The sequence below is a fragment of the Epinephelus lanceolatus genome, chromosome 23, assembly GCF_041903045.1.
Source record: "Epinephelus lanceolatus isolate andai-2023 chromosome 23, ASM4190304v1, whole genome shotgun sequence".
In the NCBI taxonomy this organism is placed as follows: Eukaryota; Metazoa; Chordata; class Actinopteri; order Perciformes; family Serranidae; genus Epinephelus; species Epinephelus lanceolatus.
Window position 1 is genome coordinate 2,935,448 of NC_135756.1, and position 16,710 is coordinate 2,952,157.

A 16,710-nucleotide genomic window follows, 5' to 3' on the forward strand; every position below is an offset into this window, starting at 1 on the left:
TTTCTCCCACCATGATGCTATCCAGTTGCCCAGTAATGCCAACACACACACACACACACACACACAATTCCAGAGTTGTATTGATGAGCCGACGAGCTAAATGTAGTCATGTTACAGCTGTGTGTGTGTGTGTGTATGTGTGTTGGCATAGTTAACAGTGGAGGTAAACATGTATAAACAGAAGCGCTGTCAGCGACAACATGATGTCACACAATAAACCAGCCAATCACAAGCGCAGAAACATGAATTAAAAATAAAAGAAGCATAAAAATGCTCCATGAATAGAAATTAAGTTTTTCCCATTTGCTTCAATAGAGTCAAAGTTTGGTTGAGCAGCATCTGGTGGACAGCAGAGGAACTGCAGGAAATTTTAAAGGAGCAGTTCAACATTTTAAGGCCCTGACTCACCAAGTAAGACGTCAGTCAGTGACGGGCTGTTGGTAAGAGTCTGTTACCCTGGTTTTTGGGATGTGCCCTGCATTGTTGGTGTTGGAGATGGCGGAGCCTGTCGGTAAATGAAATCACTCTCATTGGCAGTTCAGCTCAGCGCATGAGAAGAGAAATGGGAGTGAGGAACGTAAACAAAGAGCTAAAGTCAAGAAGGAGTGAAACCAAAAGAAACTTGTTCCATAAGTTCAGATTATTTTTCTCTTTAGTAGAAACGTTTCCTGATGGTTTGTGTTATTGTTCACTGGCACACGGTGAATATGCTCTAATTGTGTTATTAATGTGCTAACTGGCTAACTAGCATCAAGACTGTTGTCCAGTTTCCCTTTTTGTGTGACGGTTACAGACAACAACCGTTTGCTGGCGCGGAGAGTTATTTCCTCTCATGCAGGTGCAGAAAGTACGTGCTGGTTGGCAGTTAGCTGTAGTCTTTGTGGTGGGTACATGTGCAACTTTTTGACTGAGACACAGGCGACATGAGGCGAAACAGCAGGAGGCTTTCATCACCGCTAGTTCTTTGATGTTGGTTTGGTGTGTCTGGGCCTTTAGGGGATCATTTTATTTTCTTTCTTCTCATGTTTCTATAGGCCACTGTTGTTTATTATGTCATAGGCTTTATAAAGTCATTTCATTTATTTTCTGATCTTTGTATTTGACTAGTTTAGCCTTTTTTTTAATATTGTGTGAATTTTTTGTTTTAATTATTTAAAAAAATGCCCATGCAATATGTATAAGAAAAGAAAATAATATTAGTGAAAACAAAATTATAATATAAAAATGATAGTACACGTTAATATAAGTGACAAATATAACATAATTATAATATTAAATAAAGTAATATAAATTAAACGCTAATTGCATATGAATACATCTTCAAACCACTCTTTAAATCTATCGGGATGAGTGTTTAATGTTCATAAAGATTGATTTTAGGTTGATATGAGTGTTCCTTTAAACGTCAGCCATGATGGCTGCCGTTAGTTTGGTACAGCGGAAATGAAGCGGAGTGAGACGTCTTCACTTCCTGTTACTGTGTTTCCTGTGCGCAGACGTAGATCGTCTCTATAGAATGGAGGCGGACCATCCATGACGAGGACCCCTGTGCTCATGAGGCTCCCCGTCTCTCAGCACTGATCTGCGGTCAGTTTGGTGTCGTCTCCCCGCTCCCTCCGTCTGTAGTCAGCCGCTCTCAGATCACCGCTTCCGCTGCTCCGCCCCGGGGGGAGTGTTTCGCGGTAAAATCAAGTGTGGACACACGGACAGACACACGGACAGACAGACAGACACCGACAACAGGTAAAACTTTACTTCTTACATGGTTATGTTTCATTAAAGTGAGCCGCTGTTAGTGCTGTCAGTTAGCTGTCCGCCATGTTTAATACGCACTTACCAGCTAGCTGCTAGGTAGCTAACAGACTAGCTAACGTTAGCCCTGATGTGATGCTGTAGAGTTAGCTGTAAGCTAATGCTGGAGCTAACTGTAGCTAACAGACTAGCTAACGTTAGCCCTGATGTGATGCTGTAGAGTTAGCTGTAAGCTAATGCTGGAGCTAACTGTAGCTAACAGACTAGCTAACGTTAGCCCTGATGTGATGCTGTAGAGTTAGCTGTAAGCTAATGCTGGAGCTAACTGTAGCTAACATTAAGGCACTTTACTCATGTTTCTGCTAATGCTAAGTAAAGATAACAGCTCCACAGTGTAACTGCATTAAAAAGTAACATTACTGGCATCAAAATATACTTAAAGCAAGTTAAAAGTACTCAGCAGTGGTGGTAACTAACTGTAACTGTTACATTCAGGTATATTTACTCAAGTAACGTTACTGTACTTAACGTGAACATACAGTCAGGTCCATAATTATTTGGACAATGATACAGTTGTCGTCATTTTGGCTCTGTACACCACCACAATGGGTTTTAAATGAAACAATGAATACCTGCTTAAAGTGCAGACTCTCAGCTTTCATTTAAGGCTGTTTTCAAAAATGTAGTATGAACCGTGTAGGAATTACAACCATTTCTTCACACAGTCCCCCGACTTTAAGGGCTCATAAGTATTTGGACAAACATAATCATCAATTAAACAGTCAGTTTTAATACTTGGTTGCAAATCCTTTACAGTCAATGACTGCCTGAAGTGTTGGACACATAGGCATCATCAGATGCTGGGTTTCTTCCCTGGTGATGCTCTGCCAGCCCTTTACTGCAGCCGTCTGCACTTCCTGCTTGTGTTTTGGGTGTTTTGCCCTCAGTTTTGGCTTCAGCAAGAGAAACGCATGCTCAATTGGATTCAGGTCAGATGATATGACTTGGCCATTGCAGAACATTCCACTTCTTTGCCTTAAAAATGTCTTTGGTTGCTTTTGTAATATGCTTCAGGTCAATGTCCATCTGCACTGTGAAGCATCGTCCAATGAGTTTTGAAGCATTTAATTGAATCTGAGCAGATAATGGTGCCCCAAACACTTCAGCTTTCATCCTGCTGCTCTTGTCAGCAGTCACATCATCAATAAATACAAGAGAACCAGTTCCACTGGCAGCCATACATGGCCATGACATAACAGTACCTCCATCATGCTTCACTGATGAGATGGTGTGCTTTGGATCATGAGCAGTTCCTTCCCTTCTTCCTTTTCTTGTCTTCCCATCATTCTGGTAGTTGATCTTTGTTTTATCTGTCCATAGTATGCTGTTCCACAACTGTACAGGCTTTTTAGATGGTTTTTGACAAACTCTAATCTGGCCTTCCATTTTTAAGGCTAACCAATGGTTTGCATCTTGTGATAAACCCTCTGTATTTATTCTAGTGAAGTCTTGCTGAAGTCTGCTGCTCTTGTCTTGCTGACAAGAGCAGCAGGATGAAAGCTGAAGTGTTTGGGGCACCATTATCTGCTCAGATTCAACTAAATGCTTCAAAACTCATTGGACGATGCTTCACAGTGCAGTTGGACAATGACCTGAAGCATATTGCAAAAGCAACCAAAGACATTTTTAAGGCAAAGAAGTGGAATGTTCTGCAATGGCCAAGTCATATCATCTGACCTGAATCCAACTGAGCGTGCGTTTCTCTTGCTGAAGCCAAAACTGAGGGCAAAACACCCAAAACACAAGCAGGAAGTGCAGACGGCTGCAGTAAAGGGCTGGCAGAGCATCACCAGGGAAGAAACCCAGCATCTGATGATACCTATGTGTCCAACACTTCAGGCAGTCATTGACTGTAAAGGATTTGCAACCAAGTATTAAAACTGACTGTTTAATTGATGATTATGTTAGTTTGTCCAAATACTTATGAGCCCTTAAAGTCGGGGGACTGTGTGAAGAAATGGTTGTAATTCCTACACAGTTCATACTACATTTTTGAAAAAAGCCTTAAATGAAAGCTGAGAGTCTGCACTTTAAGCAGGTATTCATTGTTTCATTTAAAACCCATTGTGGTGGTGTACAGAGCCAAAATGACGACAACTGTATCATTGTCCAAATAATTATGGACCTGACTGTATGTGTTACTTTAAACTGATACTCCATTACATCTCAGAGGGAAATATTGTACTCTTTATTACACTTTATTTATCTGATGTCTTAAATTTACTTTGCAGATTCAGGTTATTAATACAAAAAAATAAAAATAAATCAGCTGATAAACTCCACATTTACAGCTGTAGTATTAAAGTAATGAACACAGAAGTGCATCAGTAATATAATAATAATATAAGACTTTTCTACTTTTACTTAAATAAGAGCATGAGTGCAGGGCTTTGTAAAGGAGTATTTTCACTCTGTAGTATTTGCTGAATACTTCCTCCACCACTGGAACTCATCATGCAGAATTTCAAAATAATATTTATATAATTATTAGATTAAAAGTGTTGATGCATTACTGCTTTAAATTCTTTAACTGTCTCTTTACATTTCCATGTCCTAATTTATTCTAATTTCTCTAAATTTATATTTAACTCTTTATTTATGTTGTCTTATTTTCCTTTCCATGAGCAGGTGTACCAATAGATAGATGGATTAATTGATTAATGGATTGATCGGCAGACAGTTGGGGACTGAGCAGTATCAGTCCACAGATCTGTCGATGGTCACAGAGTTCGGTTTATTTTAAATAAACATTAATCACCTGTTCTCAATGTGTTCTGCACATGCTCAGAAGAGTCATGCCGTCCAACGTGGAGATCAAGGCCAAAGTGAGCGACAAGACGCAGTTTGCTAAGAAGGCAGCTGAGCTCAGCCAATCAGAGGGCACGATCATCAGACAGCATGACACGTTCTTCAACTGCAGCCAAGGACGACTGAAGCTGAGAGATTGTATGGTACGTATACAGTGCACTGTGTGTGTGTGTGTGTGTGTGTGTGTGTGTGTGTGTGTGTGTGTGTGTGTGTGTGTCTCAGTGGAGCTCCAACATCAGCACCAGAGACTGAGCTGTGGGCTCCACCTCGTGGTCACTGGGAGCATAACACCGACTGACTGTTGGGAAATATGTGTAATATATGATCAGTGATATTTCATTAATATAATACAGTGATAAGAACGTCACATTTTGCTTCATCATGTCCATTAAAAGGTAAAATGAGGCTAATATACGAGGGAGCAACTGTTTGTGTTGTAATTAGTGACAGCGCACAGGTGTGTTAAACAGGTTTGACTTCAATTAATCCTGATGAATGCAGAGTTATTAAAAAAATGCACCTCTCACTATAAATATATATGTGAAAATAAATAAAATTTAAGAAACGAATTCAATGAAAAACATCTTAAATATAAAAATGTAAACAAAATGAAATAGAAATAAATGAATAGCAAAAAATGTTAAATAAAGATAAAAAACAAAATGAAAAATAAAAACAAAGAAAAATAACATACAAATATATTACATTTTAAAAAATAAATATAAATGAATGAGTAAAAACCAACAATAGCATATTTGTTTTTTAAACACATTTTCTAACAAAAATACTGTGTACAAAATAAAACAAATATGAAATGAAAATGAACAAATAAAAAATAATAATTGCAAAAAATTGTTGAAGGTAAAAATGAAATACATAAAATGAAAAAACACATTTTTAAACAACAAATAAAGGAAATACATTAAAAAAGGAAATATAAATAAATAAATTAAAAAAACAATTTTTTATGAAATAAATAAAATGAGAAAACCGCACATTTTCTAACAAAACATAACATGCAAAATAAAAATTAAAACAAAAAATAAAATAAAATAACTGAAATTAATTAAAAAATAAAACCACAATATATAAAATAACACAAAATCATAATAGATAATAAAATGAAAAACAGTTTACATCAAAATGAAAATTATATCAAAAATACAAAAACAAAAGATAAAAAAATTAAATTTACACAAAAATAAAAATGACAGAAGATAGAAAAAAAAAGATGAAATGGTGTCTGAATCAACTACATCTTTTACCCAGGTACAAAACTAACTCAGTGTTTGTTTATTTGTTTGTTTGTTAGAATGAGTCAGGTCAGCTGATCTTCTACGAGCGTCCCGACACCGACGGACCCAAACTGTCCCGTTACTCCATCAGTCCGACCAGCGACCCAGCGAGCCTCCGGGTAAAACGACAATTTGTGTTTGTTTCTGCCGTTATATTTACTGCTGTTTATCCAGTATAGTAACTGTGTGTGTGTGTGTGTGTGTGTGTGTGTGTGCCCCCCCAGGCTGTGTTGTCAGACGCCCTCGGGGTTAAAGGTGAGGTGCGGAAGGAGCGACGGCTGTTTCTGATTGGTCAGACCAGAGTTCACCTGGACACAGTGGAGGGACTGGGAGACTTCATGGAGCTGGAGGTCAACACACACACACACACACACCCGAACATACACACTTTGAAACGCACACATACAGGTTTTTGTCTTTCAACTGAAATAATGAATGAATGGAAAGAAAGTCGTTCGTTAAGCAAAAATAAAACCAAAGATTCTTTTATTTTACGTCGTTCTGCCAATGTGTCTCACTTAATCCTACTTAATCTTTTAAATATAGTTTTTCTGAAAGCACATTTTATTAATCAAAAGGAAAAAGTCATTTTTCATGATGCTGTTTTTTTAAATTATAATTATTCTCTGTGTCATGAGTCGACTGAACAACTTGTAGTCAACTTTTGTGATAATTGTAACGTCTGGGTCGCACTGTTCTGAAAGATGATCTCCTAATCATGAAATGGGATTCTTGTAATTATGAGATATAATACCATAATTATCAGAAAAGGTATCTCATAATGTGAGAGAAGCTGGGAACATTTGAAAAGACGGGGCCGAGCTGCCTTTGTCTCATTTTTAAAGAAATATACGTATCATCTGGGGGAATATTACACCTTTTTGTTAGAGTGAGTACAGAGAGTAGAGAGCTCACAGGAAATGAGGGGAGAAGAAAGGAGCGATGACGTCAACCAAAGTCCCCCATGAATGTTAACAGGGGGACGGTGCAAAGACATAGCCAGCGTCCTAAACCCACAGAGACGCCCCAACACCTCCTGATTGATCCAGCTTTTATTTTCTGTTTAGTTGGAGGTGTGTGGAGGGACTGTGGTGTCATGTCGTCACATCGTTGTGACTGACGCTGACTTTATTAAAGTTGTTACAGTATTTGAGGATATTGTGTTGAAAGAGGGAGAGACAGATTTCCCAGTGGAGCAGACAGCACAGAGACGAGCAGGTTACTGCAGAGGAAAATCTTTTGAGGCGTCCCTGAAAGACAAACAGGTGCGAGTGAACGTGTGGTGAACAGAATTGATCCAGAGCTCAGTGAATGTGACCTCATTGACTGAGTAACCTGTTTGTTTGTTTGTTCAGGTGGTGATGCGTCCAGAGCAGACTGTTGAGGAGGGACAGCAGGTAGGTTTGAACTTTTCAAACACCCGCAGCGCTCGTCCATCTGTGCTGTCCAACAGGAAGTAAATGCACAGTACAGACTTGTTAAAGCCTTTACACACCAGGGATGAAATGAAAATACAGAATATCTGTTGCCTGTTCCCTCAAAAATAAAAGATTGTATCGCCACACAATCATCATTTGACCGTGTGAACATAACACTCACATCATTAATCCTGTTCACCTTGTGCTGCCCTGCTCATTTTTAATCTTCCAGTTCTGGCGCTCAGAAAATTCTTTGTACGAGATCTGCAACCTGGCTGCGACCAGCAGGCCGAACCAAACTCCTTTACGTCCCCGTAGTGCCTTTGTCTGAAAAAGCGGCTCTGGCTTTGGCAACACGATCAGCGGGGCTCTGTCCTCTGCTCTCCTCAGGATCTCCACGGCGTCTCCATCGTAGTGTAACATGGCAAAGATCACTCGCAGCTTATCTCCCAGTTTCCCTCAGGTTAAGGTGCAGTGTGAGCGGTCCATCTGCAATACTTCTTTAATAACTTTAGAGACGGCCTCAGGTGAGCTAGAGCCCCGAATGTTGCCCCATCTCATTCTGCGCTCCATGTCCTCGCAGTGCTCTTTCAAAGTTCCCACCTGACTCTCGCCAGCACTCGCCCACACAGTTTCTTCCTTTATAATCTCCGGCAGACAAGCCTCCACTTTCCGTACATGTCGGCAAGGCCTGGTCCAAGTTACCTGAAGTTTGGGTAGTTAGCCGCGTCGCTCTTGCAGGCCTTAGAGCATTTCCTCCGTACTTATATTTTTCGAGCTTTTCTGCCATTCAGATTGTCATTCCTTGCGCTATCCAACTTTTAGTGTCTTTAAGGTGGCCTCAATGAACTTTGAAGCAGGTCTCACTGCAGAAATAGCTGTTTTATTGAGAAAATATTGCTGATCTTACAGCTTTAAAAAATATGTTTTACTCCATACCCTGCTAAAAGGAACCAAAAGTGAAAGCTCACAATACAACTGCTAACAGAATTTAACCAGCTTACCTGTCCACAGATAGAGAATTGGACCGGGACGTGCGTGGAGTGAGCAACTCAAAGCATTGTGGGACTTGAGGACATAGCAGCTAGAGTTAAGACTGAGCACTATGAGACGACACGGTTGAGTTTATATCTTATCTAACTTGATAATGCTGTGGAATGATGAACGTTTGCTGCATTATCAACAGCCATAACGGTCCTCCTCCACATGCAGTAATCAGTGACCTGAACCCGAACTGCAAACAGGAGCTGAAAGTTTCCTCTCATGACCATCACTGATAACAACCTGCCTGCTGTTGTTCTTATGTATTTGTATTTCATTTCCGGTAAACATCACAATATAAAATGTGTTTCCTGTTTAAAAAGTACAAGCACAAGAAGACAGCAAGTCCTCACCTGTCTTCAGAGGGTTGTTCACGTGACGTTACAGAAGTGCATATTAAACAGATTCAGTGTGGACCTAGAGATGCTTACCTGCTGTTAGGACATGGCGTCAGGCCTATTTGACAATAATAATAATAATAATAATACATTTTATTTAAGGGCGCCTTTCATGGCACTCAAGGTCACCTTACAAAAGTACAGAAGTGCATAAAACAGGGATAAAAACAAACAATAAAATACAATGGACAGTGCAAAGATCAGACGGAGTATGAGAGTTTGAACAGATGGGTTTTCAGTCTAGTTTTAAAGAGGGGTAAGGAGTCCGTGTTGCGGAGGTCAGGGGGGAGGGAGTTCCAAAACTGGGGAGCCGAGCGGCTGAATGCTCGGCCCCCCATGGTGACGAGGCGAGCAGAGGGGACAGAGAGATGGATGGAGGAAGAGGATCAGCGAGACATTATGACCTGAGGAATTCAAATATGTCGGACTTCAACAGTTTCGTGGTCCAAAAGCTGAATAACAGAAAGCCTGAGCGCAGCAGCGCTGATGATAAAGCTGCTTGCTGTGTGAGAGACTCAGAGGCAGAGAGACGGTTGAAATTGGATTATTATACGTCTCTGAAAGTTATTAATAAGCTACTCAGAATGCTTCTTTGTCAATGAGTGCGTTTGCATGGACAGTTTAATTCCCTTTTCATTAGCAATGAAACTTCATTCCTATTAAAAGTGATCTTGTAAACACCTAACTCAGAATGAAAATGGCCAATGCGATTGAAAATTCATTCCGATGTAAGGGGCTGGAATATTATGTTTCTAATTCCGAATGAAAGAATTTCTCGCACTTGTATACACTCATTCCTCTTTAAAGGGCCAGTGTGTAATATTTGGCATGGTTTATTGTCAATCTGAATCTGAATCTGAATATTCTACCCATTAATATGTTTATACAAGTGTATAATCGCTATAAAATAAAGTTCATTTGGTTTTCGTAGCCTTATAATTATGCTTATATATATATATATATATATATATATATATAGCAAGGGCCTTGCTTTAGAGAGGTCGTCATCTTGGACAATCCAGCCAGCCAGAGAACGCATTTCGCGTGTATAAATGAACCAACGAAGACAGCGGAAGGAAGGAAGAAGGAGGAGGAAACAGCAGAGAGTGTTAGTAGTTCGTCAATAGAGAGTAGTGAAAAGTTTTTTTAGTTATAAAGTTTGCGAATGGACCACACTTACCACGCAACAGGAGAGAATGAACCCGAACCCTCATCTGCGAGGAAAAGAAGACACAACTTCACTTCTTGTGATGCACTCTCTGCGGCGCTTTTCCTCCTGATGATATATCTCCCCAACGATGGTAGCAGTAGCACCGAATCCCATTCTGTGCATTCAGCCTCTGTTCTCACCCGCTCAGCATCAAACACATGGAGTTCCTCATCTGTATGCTCCGGCTCAAACAGGTATGGCTCTGGGTCTGTGTCCGCTACGAGAAACTCTTCAAAATCGCGTTCAAAGTCGTCCATTGCAGCTACTATAGTCCGGAGATATTGCTAGGCTAAATAAACAGCTGAGCTCTGTTTATCGGCTACGCTGTCAGTCAGTGTGCGGGCTGGAGATTGGCGGAGCAGAGAGGGGAGGGGGGTCCCCACTTGGTATGGTAAACGAGTATGTGTGTATGAAGTGTGTGTGTTACGCTGGAAGAGTCAGAGTTTGGGACGGAGTCTTTTACCCCCTGGAGTGTTACCGGAGTTTTTGGAGTGCTCAAATAAACGGGCCTTTTCCCGAACGCTCCTCCGGTCTCCTGCTCGTGAGGGATTCATTACAATATTGTAACATGGCTTAGATTTCTAAATAAACATTCACCTCGTAGCTAGATAGACCTACTCCTGAAAAACTCGTGCGCAAGGCTTTTTGTCCCTACGAGGCCACCGTCGTTTACCCGACGGGAGGAGTGAGCGAGTGAGTCCTGCAATCTAGAATTTGACCACTGATGTCACTGTTTTCAACCCATTTTACACACTGGCCCTTTAAGTTCATTCCGGTCTTTCTGCGCATGCTCGTTTCCTTGCCCTTCTGGCGCGATGACGTATATAGAGTGCGCCAGTAAACCCGGAACTCCGTTAGCGCTTTTAGCACTTACGGTTCTCTCGTCTAAAAGTCAATATGTTTTTTGAATGGGATTTTGGTAAAATGCCTCAAATAAGGTCTGTGGTTAACAAAAGCTTAAGCGAGTTTCAGGTTTTGTTCTATGACATAAAACACGTCAGTAAATACCCTGCTTGTGAATTTTGAAGCTTTTATGTGTCGTAGAAAAGGCGGTTGCTAACAAGTTGCTCAATACGACTACAAACCCCGTCGGGGACATTAAACGTCATCACCCCCGAACAGGCGAGAGTGCTGGCAGTCCGCCATTACAGCTTCTTATTTAGCTTCAACAGTCCGATTTCCCCATTATACAATGTTTTTAAAATAAAGCAGCCGAAATCAGTTGAAAGCTTAGTGGCGGTGACGTCAAGAGTCATGTGACCGTGGAGTCGTAATGTAGTCCGTTAAAGCCTAACATTAGCTTTTTACTTCTGGCGATCGCATTTAAGCTTCAAATGCGGTATGAAAGGTGTTCATATGTGAAGATTATCTCGCTGAACAAAACCTGTAAGTATCATAAACTTGTGTTAGCCACAGAGCTTATTTTCTGACATAATCCAAAACGCAATGCAAAAATCACATTCACTTTCTCTTCCGGGAACCAGCACGATGCTAAACTTCCGGGTTTTGACGTCAGCCCTGGCACACTCTATAGCACGTGCGTGACAAGATGGCAGCTTCTGAAAGCACAGTCTTCTATCTCTCTTCTCCTCCTCAACAGACGAAGCATTAGCAGAACAAGGTTGTTGTCGTACTGCTGCTTCAAGAATATAAGCAAAACATGCCCGAAAAAGGCACTAAGAACGGCGTCGTCAAGCATCTTGTTATCTGGAGTGAGGACTACAGTGTTTTCTTCCGGTAAACACCTAACATCCACCCCGCCCCCTATCCAGTCCTTCCCTGCCCCAAACCTTTCACGGACCCGAATAAAGGCGATTAAACTGATCTCCTGTGTAAACCCTCATTCAGAATGAATATTTCTCATGTAAACTATCTGGAAAGACTTTAATTCAGAATGATTTCATTCAGATTTATTTCATTCTGAATGAGAAGCCATCATGTAACTGCATCCAATTTATGACCTGCCTGCCAGAAACACCTGATATTTCCTAACAAGTTCACCTAAACTGCCCGACTGCATCATTAGTTCGTACAGATTGGGGCCGCTATTTCCTTTTTGAATCTGATATGAGTGAAAAACTTGGTCAAGTGGGACGAGAGGAAGAATGTGACAGTGTGATTAAACATGTAGGGTCATGTATCCCAAAGTGTCTATACCCATGTGTCCACTACTTCTTTTCAGTTGCATTGCATTTTTTGAGATTGAGCCATTGACTCTGGAAGCCCAGGGCTTTCTGCTGTCAGTCAGATCACCCCTGCGCATTTTGATTTCATTTCAACTACTCTGAAAGTAAAGTTATACGCTGTGAATGGTCATGAAAACTTTCTAATGGGTCCTTGAAAAGTCATGAAGAAGTTTTGAAGTTTTGTCCATAGAATTGTGGGAACCCTGAAATACGAATGTTCCTGATTGTGTGTGGACAGGCTCATTAAAATAGATGTGTTCTTATATCACTCAAGCTTGTTGTGAAAAGACCTTCACATCACTACTGTAATGCGTTTGTATGAATAGCAGAGTATCATGTTGTCAATAGTTTACCTTGTTCTTGTCTGTTTGTTTGAAGGTGGCCGAGGATCTGATGGAGAAACTGGGTGTTTCTAAGGAGAGTCTGGTGACGGGAGCGTACATGGACCTGTTACTGAAGGGACACAAAGAGGCATAAAACAAACGCACATCTGGAGACTGAACAGAGAGCAGGAAGCAGAAACCAGAGTAAAGCACTTACAACAACAGACAGAACCCTTCAGTGCTGTAAAGACAGAGAGTAGGAAACAGGAGTCAGAAGTACAGCAGTGACAAACTGTGTTTAGACCTGGTGTAGTAATTAAAGTACAGTAGTAGCGTAATCAGAATACTGTGTGACCTGAGTTATCTGTAGTATTTGCACTGTAATCAGAATACTGATTGAAACAAAGTCTGATCTGTTCACTTTGACTGACTTTGACTTTGATTAATTGGTATGAAACAAAACCTTTTTCTTTTCTAAATAAATGAACTCAAACACATCTGGTTTATGTGTGAATGGATGTAAACAGCTCGCAGTGTGTCAGCTTCATGTAGAGCAAAGTTAGTTCTATCTATCATCTGCTCACGGACGAGAGGCTCGTACTCGTGACAGTGTGAGATGTTAACATTAATGGCGAATGTACAATGTAAGTGAATTCCACCAGAGATAAAAACTCATAATTGTACCATTCTTATATGGTTCTAAGAAAACTCCGACCAATCATTGCATTCGGATTGGCTGAGTGTCCTGTCTGTCTTCCCCACGTGGAGGCCTCCGACTGACGTAACCATTCGCGTAACATATCTCTAATGTAACGCAGGCTATAACGTTATATATGACAACACAGCATCCAGTTGCTAATGGCTAACGTTAGCCTACTGTAGCGTAGCCTCTGAAACATTAACGTTATCTTCTGTGTGCGTTTCTACTTACTAGTAACGTTAACGCTACTATCTAACGTTAGCCTACTGTAGCATAGCCTCTGAAACATTAACGTTATCTTCCGTGTGTGTTTCTACTTACTAGTAACGTTAACGCTACTATCTAACGTTAGCCTACTGTAGTGTAGCCTCTGAAACATTAACGTTATCATCCTTGTGTGTTTCCACTTACTAGTAACGTTAACGCTACTATCTAATGTTAGCCTACTGTAGCATAGCCTCTGAAACATTAACGTTATCATCCTTGTGTGTTTCCACTTACTAGTAACGTTAACGCTACTATCTAACGTTAGCCTACTGTAGCATAGCCTCTGAAACATTAACGTTATCTTCCGTGTGTGTTTCTACTTACTAGTAACGTTAACGCTACTATCTAACGTTAGCCTACTGTAGTGTAGCCTCTGAAACATTAACGTTATCATCCTTGTGTGTTTCCACTTACTAGTAACGTTAACGCTACTATCTAATGTTAGCCTACTGTAGCGTAGCCTCTGAAACATTAACGTTATCATCCTTGTGTGTTTCCACTTACTAGTAACGTTAACGCTACTATCTAATGTTAGCCTACTGTAGTGGAGCCTCTGAAACATTAACGTTATCATCCTTGTGCGTTTCCACTTACTAGTAACGTTAACACTACTATCCAACGTTAGCACTGTAACCTTATTCTAAAACTCATCAGTCATCACTGACTCCGGTTGAGTTTTAAAACGTCGGGGTTGTGTTTGACTGTCTTGGTTGTAACGTTACACTCGCTCTCCTCTTCCGTGTATCTAACGTTACCTTGCCAACACCTACGTCTATCATAGATGTAATGGAGGAGGGGGGAGTAGGCCTTTGGAGGGAGGTGGGAGTTGTGGATGTTCAAATTTTTGTGCTGTGTGAAATGCAAGAAAGGTAAGAGTAGCTTTAACTGAAAACCCTCCACCTGTGTCACAAACGTTGTCATTTTACAGCTAAACAGTCACTAATATACAGTCAGGCCCATAATTATTTGGACAATGATACAGTTGTCGTCATTTTGGCTCTGTACACCACCACAATGGGTTTTAAATGAAACAATGAATACCTGCTTAAAGTGCAGACTCTCAGCTTTCATTTAAGGCTTTTTTCAAAAATGTAGTATGAACTGTGTAGGAATGACAACCATTTCTTCACACAGTCCCCCGACTTTAAGGGCTCATAAGTATTTGGACAAACTAACATAATCATCAATTAAACAGTCAGTTTTAATACTTGGTTGCAAATCCTTTACAGTCAATGACTGCCTGAAGTGTTGGACACATAGGCATCATCAGATGCTGGGTTTCTTCCCTGGTGATGCTCTGCCAGCCCTTTACTGCAGCCGTCTGCACTTCCTGCTTGTGTTTTGGGTGTTTTGCCCTCAGTTTTGGCTTCAGCAAGAGAAACGCATGCTCAGTTGGATTCAGGTCAGATGATATGACTTGGCCATTGCAGAACATTCCACTTCTTTGCCTTAAAAATGTCTTTGGTTGCTTTTGCAATATGCTTCAGGTCATTGTCCAACTGCACTGTGAAGCATCATCCATTGAGTTTTGAAGCATTTAGTTGAATCTGAGCAGATAATGTAGCCCCAAACACTTCAGCTTTCATCATTGACTGTAAAGGATTTGCAACCAAGTATTAAAACTGACTGTTTAATTGATGATTATGTTTGTCCAAATACTTATGAGCCCTTAAAGTTGGGGGACTGTGTGAAGAAATGGTTGTCATTCCTACACGGTTCATACTACATTTTTGAAAAAAAGCCTTAAATGAAAGCTGAGAGTCTGCACTTCAAGCAGGTATTCATTGTTTCATTTAAAACCCATTGTGGTGGTGTACAGAGCCAAAATGATGACAACTGTATCATTGTCCAAATAATTATGGACCTGACTGTATGTTTCAGAAGACATCTGAGGTGAAAAACAGACAATGCAGTAGCAGAATCTTGATTCATATTTGATCAGCGCTGCCTGGTGTGAAAGTTTGACCGAAGTTTAGGAGCAGTGATTGACATGATTGTAGACAAGCTGCCTTAGACACTCCTCGGCTCTGATTTCCTGCAGTTGTGGTGGATTCTTGCAAACGTATTAAACTTTTCCCTGTTTGTTTCTTTGAGCGTTTTTCTTTAATGACTGTGCCTGAGTCTGAGCAGCCGGACTGTATCACCCACCAGTCGCCTTTATTCTCTCCATTGATAAGACTCAGACTCCATCTGTTGTCTCAGTTCATTCAGACATCACCAGAGTTGACTTCACTCTCTCTCAGTTACAGTCGGCGGTGTCGGCAGCAGATCTGTCGAGGAGGGAAGCTGCAGATTAGAGGTTTATTTTCTGTGAACGCTCACTCGACTTTTGTTTGTTCCATATATACAGATGCAGTGACAGTTCAAACAAACGCAGCAGTGACATCCGGCTGAACCTTTTCAAGCCCCATCAATGACTGCACAACAGTTTGCTGGGATCGTGACTTCAGCACAAGCTTCAGAATAAATATCTGATGACAGTTTATCGTTTCGTAATCTCGAGTCAAAAGACTGTTTATATGCGCCGTCATCTAGGTCACTATCAGTAAATAAAACATCCTCCTTTTAAGTCCTTTTCATCAGCCTGAGTGTGTTTCCATCAAAATACAAGTACGAGTCCTTCACTGAGAATGTGCCTGCAGTAAAAGTATGTAAGTATGATGTAGTTAAAGTATTAAAAATATCAAACTGTGACTGTTATCTCTGATCTCATTAGATGGATCTAACTCGTGCATTAATGTGAATGGATTTATGGATTAATCCGATGATTATTTTCTAGTACCAGTCCAGCACCTTTGGAACCAGCAGTAACCCTTCAGACATGGTACCGAGACCCTCTGTCTGTTCAGACAGTCCTCTTAAATGTGGGCGGGGTTGTTGTCACTCACTGCTCCGTCCAGCACTCGCTGTATTTCCTCATCAGCGGTGACACAGATGGAAGTCTGCACCTGGTTTATCGTCCACAGAACGAGGCTGCACGCCCACATTTTCACAACAAAATAGAACAGGCTGCAGTGAGAGTCTCTCTCCATGGGATATTTAAAAATAGCAGCTTTGTGCATTTAGTCCTTCTCAGGCAAGCTCAGGGGTTTAGTGTTGCTGTAGCCCACAGGAAGTGAGGATTAGAATATATGACCTTCACATAATCCGCTCCAAATTAATCTATATTTTTAAAGTCATTACTAAAAGTGTGTGTCATATAAAAACTAAAGTGATGCTCAAAGTTGTCACAGTGAAATTTAAGGTGTGCTG

At 40.7% G+C, this 16,710-nt stretch overlaps 1 protein-coding gene across 1 annotated transcript; it reads left to right on the forward strand.

Annotated features, from left to right (window-relative positions):
* The first annotated feature begins 1,595 nt into the window (after positions 1-1,595).
* LOC144461763 (adenylate cyclase CyaB-like) lies at positions 1,596-12,988 on the forward strand. The gene is made up of 6 exons (XM_078165178.1): positions 1,596-1,743; positions 4,601-4,763; positions 5,933-6,034; positions 6,140-6,265; positions 7,271-7,312; positions 12,547-12,988. Exons 2-6 carry the CDS (start codon positions 4,608-4,610, stop codon positions 12,643-12,645), a joined length of 525 nt encoding a protein of 174 aa, XP_078021304.1. The 5' UTR covers positions 1,596-1,743; positions 4,601-4,607; the 3' UTR covers positions 12,646-12,988.
* Positions 12,989-16,710: the final 3,722 nt, after the last annotated feature.

Excerpts from the sequence above, each read along its gene's own strand:
- LOC144461763 (XM_078165178.1), top strand. The coding sequence starts at position 4,608 with ATGCCGTCCAACGTGGAGATCAAGGCCAAAGTGAGCGACAAGACGCAG. Across the intron at positions 6,035-6,139 it reads GCGACCCAGCGAGCCTCCGG|GCTGTGTTGTCAGACGCCCT; the intron begins GTAAAACGACAA and ends GTGCCCCCCCAG. Across the intron at positions 6,266-7,270 it reads GAGACTTCATGGAGCTGGAG|GTGGTGATGCGTCCAGAGCA; the intron begins GTCAACACACAC and ends TTGTTTGTTCAG.